Below are 6054 nucleotides of genomic sequence, written 5' to 3'. Positions count from 1 at the left end.
ACGCTGCGCACACAAGTGGGCCGGAAAGTTAAAAACCCTACTAACATGCTGCACCGAAAAGGACACAAAATTAAGGACTAAAGCTTCTAGTTCTCGAAAGATAGGCGCTGCAATGGATTGTGAGTTGTCGCGCGAGTTCCATTGGATGACCAGCTCCATGCAGTCGACCTGCATTATCACATGTGACATCCCGCGAAGCTGAGCAAAGATCACAGCCTCCTAGAATGCTAGGAGTTCAGCGATGAAAGGATCTGAGACCCCCTCTGGCGGATTGCACCAGGTTCCAATGAATGAGATGTGAGACCGGGCAACACCTCCTGCTCCTCTTGACAGTGCATCTGGGAGCACCGAGCCACCAATATTGATGGCAATCCACCCCCACATCGGGGGGTTCCAACCCTGCCCCGTCTGCACACTGGGCTGACGAGTAGGTAGTTCAAGTATGGCCAGGGTTTCATGGATCCACTTCAGCGCTTGCACAGGGGAGAATCTCTCTTGACCGTGAGTCCATTTGTTCCTGGAGGTCCATACGGCATGCACGATTGTGATGATCTGACAACGAGTCTCATCAGAGAACATCTCATCGAGGACTATATCCCGTGCCCATGTTAAAGGATGCAACCTCGGTAGATGAAGATCGAATTGGTCCTTCGCTGTAATCCAAAACTGCTTGGCATGTGAGCATGAGATAAATGCATGCATTAAGTCTTCGTTCATGGCCTTGGCCTTGCATATGTTCCTAGATGGCCGGTCTGCGGCGTCGACGTCTAGCTACATACGGTACGCACGCACGCACGCACCCACCACCAAATTGACAGCAAACGGGGCACGTACGGTATGTTACGTTACACTGTCTTGTTCGCAACAAATATCCACACAATTCATCCCATGATTTAACTAATTTTTATTCGGATTTGAGGAGGATATAAATATAAATAGACCGATTAATAATTCACTAAATTAGCAACGGCCTTATTATGATTAATCAGCAACCAGCTAATATCATTATGCTCCTGGAGTAATTAATCCATTGAATGGATGTACCTGTTTATAGCTAGTTTGATTGATGTAGGTATACTGGAGTATTTTACTACTAAAAAACAACTGTACTACTCGAAACTAAGCAATCTTTTTGATTAACACACCTCATAAAGATGGAGGTCGTCAGATCCACATGTGTGGATAGCTTTAGACTAAAGTAGCTTCGTTTTTATGTTGTTCATCGTCTTAGTTTCGACGGCGGTGATGTCGGCGTTGAATAAAGATTTTTCAGATCCTTCTCCGACAAGGCGACCGGTTCTACGATGAGGATGGTTTTGGAAACCAGTCTGTTCAAGTAAGGATGGTGTGACGGCGGCAGCATCCTCGTGGTGGACATGTGTCCTCGGGCTCCGTCGTTCCGCCGGCATCTGCTCCAACGTCGGCGCAGTGCTGGGTCCGTGGTTGATGGATGGCGGGTTTGGTTTCCTCCATCGGCGTCTTAGTCGTCGTGGGGTGTCAGATCTGAAGTTCGATGACGTATCTGGAGTGTTGCCCCGGTCTGATTCGTTCAACGACAATGGCTTCACTTCTAGTGAGCCACCTTGGAGATCCGCAAAGCTGCATATCAGCGACGGAGCCGCGTCGAGTTCAGGTGAGGAGGTGATCTGTCAATCTTTTCTTCGATAGCTGCTGTGGTGGTGTCAGAGGCAGGTGACGGACGTTGGTATCAAGCACAGAAACGTCCTGCTATCTTTTTAGTTTTGTCATGTCGTTTAATTATACTTTAATCTTTATGATATAAATGACGCACGTATTACCATAAAAGAAGCGAAAATTAGGCCGTAACCCAAAACACCCACCAGGCAGATTGTTTGTGAAATAGGCTGGAATTCAAACCGAAGTACGAAAATAACCTTGGCATTTCATTTTAACGAAGTGCAAGTAATCTTATCCTAGACCACAAACCGGAAACGGTATGACCATTTTACCCCTCCGGACTCCACCGACCACTCCGCCCCTTTATACAAGCCCGTGGCATAACGGCAAGTGGGCAAACACCGCAACAGCCACAGCTCCCGCACCGCCGCAGCGCCCCCACGCCCACGCCCACGCCCTCGAACTCCGACGACAAACCCTCCCCTGCGCGCCCTAGCCCATCGCCGCCATGCGCGGCGGCGGGCTGCTCCGGGCCCTGGCGGGCAGGTTGCGCGCGGCCCTCGTCGGCCGTATCTGCTACGGCGGTGGCCGGGCCCACGGCGGAGGTGGCGGCCCGGCTGCGAGGGGAGGTCACGTGGTGAGGACCGATGTATCCACCGGCGAGAGCGGGCGGGGCTCGTACAAGGGGGAGGCTCGTACGGCGGGAGGACCAGCGAGGGCGGGCAGGGCTCGTACCAGGCGGGAGGCTCATACGGCGGGAGGACCGGCGAGGGCGGGCAGGGCTCGTACCAGGCGGGAGGCTCATACGGCGGGAGGTCCGGCGGAGACGGCGCCGGGCATGGACACGGAGGGAGCGCACGGGGTGGGCACGGCGCGCGCGGATCGGACCATGAGCAGGCCAACCGTTTTCTGGGGAGGCCTTCGGCGCCGCCTGAAGAAGGTGCGTCTCGTCTCCCATGTTCCCTGTACCCTTCTGTGCTGTCGAAGTACCTGTCGCTGCTTGCGTTCTCATATTCTCGGTTGGTTTTGAACAGACGCTTGATGAGCGTGACCTGCTGGAGAACCTCGAGGAGCTGCATTACCAAGTGGAGGTTCGTGATTGACCACTGAAGACTGCTTCATTGCGCTGCTTGTTTCTGCTATTTCCCGTTTTCCTGACGTGGCTGGAGTAACGTTGCTGTGTGTCAAATGCTGGTTGCTTGAAACTGCTACAGGCAACTTGCTGTGTTGTTTACTTGTCTGATTTATCTTAGATGATGCTTAGCTGTTATGTTCATGAAACTGGAGATTGCTTGACTGTCTATATTGGGTTGATGATCTTTGGGAGCTGGAGTACCAAATTGAGGTTCATGATTAACGACTGGAATTGCTAGAGTCATCGATGCTTTTTTTGTTTCCCTGGCTTGTCTATGCTGCTTTTGTTTTCATGATGTGTGGCTCGAGTAACGTTCTGCATGTTTACTGTTTGTCAAATGCTGGTTGCTGGAAACTGCCATAGGCAGTAGTACCTGTGTTGTTACCTGTCTGATTTATATTAGATGCTTAGCTCTTTGTTATGTTTATGAAACTGGAGATTCCTTGATTAATTGGGTTGATGATCTTTAGGAGCTGGAGTACCAAGTTGAGGTTCATGATTAACCACAAGAATTGCTTGATTGCTATTATATTGGGTCATTGGTGGTATTTTTCTTTCCCTGATTTGTCTCCTGGAGCATAATGGCACTGACGCTGGAGTGTATGTTATGAAATGATGTAAACTGCTATACTTGTAACTGGTCGTTATGCTTCGGGAAGGTGATTTTATCTTAGATGCTTAGTTGTTTCTTATGTTTTATTAGTATGAGACTGGAGATTGATTTTGGGTTGAGGGTCTTCGGGAGCTTGAATACAAAGTTGAGGTTCGTCATGAACCATGGAGTTTACTTGATTGTCTTGGTCATCTAAGCTTAGATGCTGAAACTTGCCTACTGTATGACCAGATTTTCCTGTCACTGTTTTGGTCGCGAACTAATAGTAACGTTTATGCTGGATATTGTTGGATGTTGGATCAAATAACTAGTTGTGTATAGCCGTGTTTTGCTTGGTAATTGTGCGTAATTATATGTTCAGATGCTAAACTGTTCATTCTGATACTGATAATAATGAAGCTTGCCTACCGGATAATATGTTAATTCAATGGCCTTGAAATTTGGGATTTCTGATTTCGTAGCACTCATATTGCACCTGTGCCAAGTTGAGGTTCTTGATTAACTACTGGAGATTGCTTGCGGTATTTCTGTTTTCCTAACTTGTCTTGAGCAGCATAACGATATTGGTGCTATATGCAACTATATGTTCCATTCATTCTTGTACCAATAGTAATCTAACTTGCCTACTGGATATATGTAATTCAACCTGGTCATTATGCTTCGGGAAGGACACTGCTATAGGCATATAGTTAGTTCCGTTGTTCCTGGCCATTATGCTGCGGGAAGGTGATTTTATCTTATGCTTAGCTGTTTGCTATGTTACTAATACTGGAGATTGATTGATTGCCCTGATTGGTTTGACGGTCTTCGTGAGCTTGTTAGAAGCTATGTGCAACTATATGTTCCGTTCATTCTTGTACTAATAGTAATCTTTTTTTTGAACTGGCTGTACTAATAGTAATGAAACTTGCCTACTGGATATATGTAATTCAATGGCATTGTTCCTGGTCATTATGCTTCGGGAAGGACACCGCTATAGTCATATAGTTAGTTCCGTTGTTCCTGGCCATTATGCTGCAGAAAGGTGATTTTATCTTATGCTTAGATGTTTGCTATGTTACTACTACTGGAGATTGATTGATTGTCCTGATTGGCTTGAGGGTCTTCGTGAGCTTGACCACCAAGTTGAGGTTCTTGATAATTGTAACTATTCTGTTTTGGTTTAGTTATTAACCAATAGCAATGTTTTTGGATGTTGGAAATAACTATATGCATGATATGTTTAGATCCTCAACTGTGCTACTAATACTGTTTGTTTGATGTTCCTGCGAGGTTAAAGATTGCGTTGGTAGATCTGTTAATATATTTGTGCTGGTAGATCTATTGATATATTTGTGCTGGTAGATCTGTTCATATATTTGTGCTGGGAGTTCTGCTAGATTTAGCACCATATCGTCTGTTAACCATTTGATTAGCTTATTCCAAGTATTCTTATTAATTATTTCATCATTGATGTACTTTGACCATCTGTTTCATATGTTCTTTCATGTTCCTGGGGATTTCTTGTGTTGCGTCTTACTCTGGGTTCTGTCTACTTTGTATTTGACCTCGTATTGTCTTAGCAGAAAGGTGATATGGTAGTTGGGACCTTGTATCTCTGTTTGATATGGTGTTGATAGTAGATATTGGATGAGCTGTCTTGTTGTATCTCTGTTTAATTTCACGAACAACACTGCCCATTTAAATTTCATTTACATAAGTTTTGATGCATTCTATATTTCTGCACAGAGAATCGAAAGGATCCAGAACTTACCAGAGAGGATCGCAGCCATTGGGCAGAAGTTTCATGATCATTGGGTTACGGTCAGCCTTGCCTTCAGCACAATGTATGCAACTGTATCAGGAAAGGTCCAGGACCAGGCCGTTTCAGTGAAGGCCAAGATGATTGACCAGGCCGTTTCAGTGAAGGCCAAGATGATAGGAGTGAAGGATAAACTGAAGGAAAGGCTCTCTCCGCAGAAGGTCAGACCGGACGACGATCAGCCGGAAGATGAACCTATTGCCATACCATTGGAAACAGATTTCTCTCCATGAGCCGGTACTGAAGACGGCTGTATTAGTCTCACAACAACGCTTGTCTTTTTTTCATCAGTGTCTTGCTGTAGCTTGTTAGATACTGATCACTGAATCAGCTTCTGTTCTGGGCAAGTCGGGCAAAAACCATCTTGCCAACAATTACCTGATGTGTGCTGGCTCAGTTCATGAGCAGATGGATGCATCTCTTGTATGCGCTACTGTCAGGGCGAGAACAGTAGCAAATTAGCTGCAACAGCCCTTGTATGTTTGCCAAGTCCGCCCGCTGAATCAGGGGCTGCCCTCTGCATGTGAAAACTTACTCTTCAGTTGCAAGGACAATTTCTTAAATTCTCAGGCAACTTCATGTCTTCTGTATCAAAACACTGCTCATTTCTGATAAGATTGTGGCCAAACAAAGCATACATAGTCAAAATAATAATATTGTAAAGCATATCTGGTGACTATCGCAAAATACCCTTATTCCCAAACATGTCGGCTTTGCGAGTTAACACTTAACAGCCCCCCAAAATCATCTAACTCCAAAAACACGGTCACTTTCGAGAGTCGGGGCATCTTCACCTCAAACTGTCCGGACAAGTTTACCATCCAACATGTTGCCACAATGATCCGCGGTCCGGTCCAGATGTCGGGG

At 46.2% G+C, this 6054-nt stretch overlaps 1 protein-coding gene across 1 annotated transcript; it reads left to right on the top strand.

The window, feature by feature from the left end:
- Positions 1-2017: 2017 nt before the first annotated feature.
- On the top strand, positions 2018-5814 carry LOC123086531 (uncharacterized). The gene is made up of 3 exons (XM_044508321.1): positions 2018-2578; positions 2673-2729; positions 5115-5814. Exons 1-3 carry the CDS (start codon positions 2147-2149, stop codon positions 5418-5420), a joined length of 795 nt encoding a protein of 264 aa, XP_044364256.1. The 5' UTR covers positions 2018-2146; the 3' UTR covers positions 5421-5814.
- Positions 5815-6054: the final 240 nt, after the last annotated feature.

This window comes from Triticum aestivum, chromosome 1A (genome assembly GCF_018294505.1).
Source record: "Triticum aestivum cultivar Chinese Spring chromosome 1A, IWGSC CS RefSeq v2.1, whole genome shotgun sequence".
In the NCBI taxonomy this organism is placed as follows: Eukaryota; Viridiplantae; Streptophyta; class Magnoliopsida; order Poales; family Poaceae; genus Triticum; species Triticum aestivum.
This window is presented reverse-complemented; position numbering and strand designations above follow the sequence as displayed.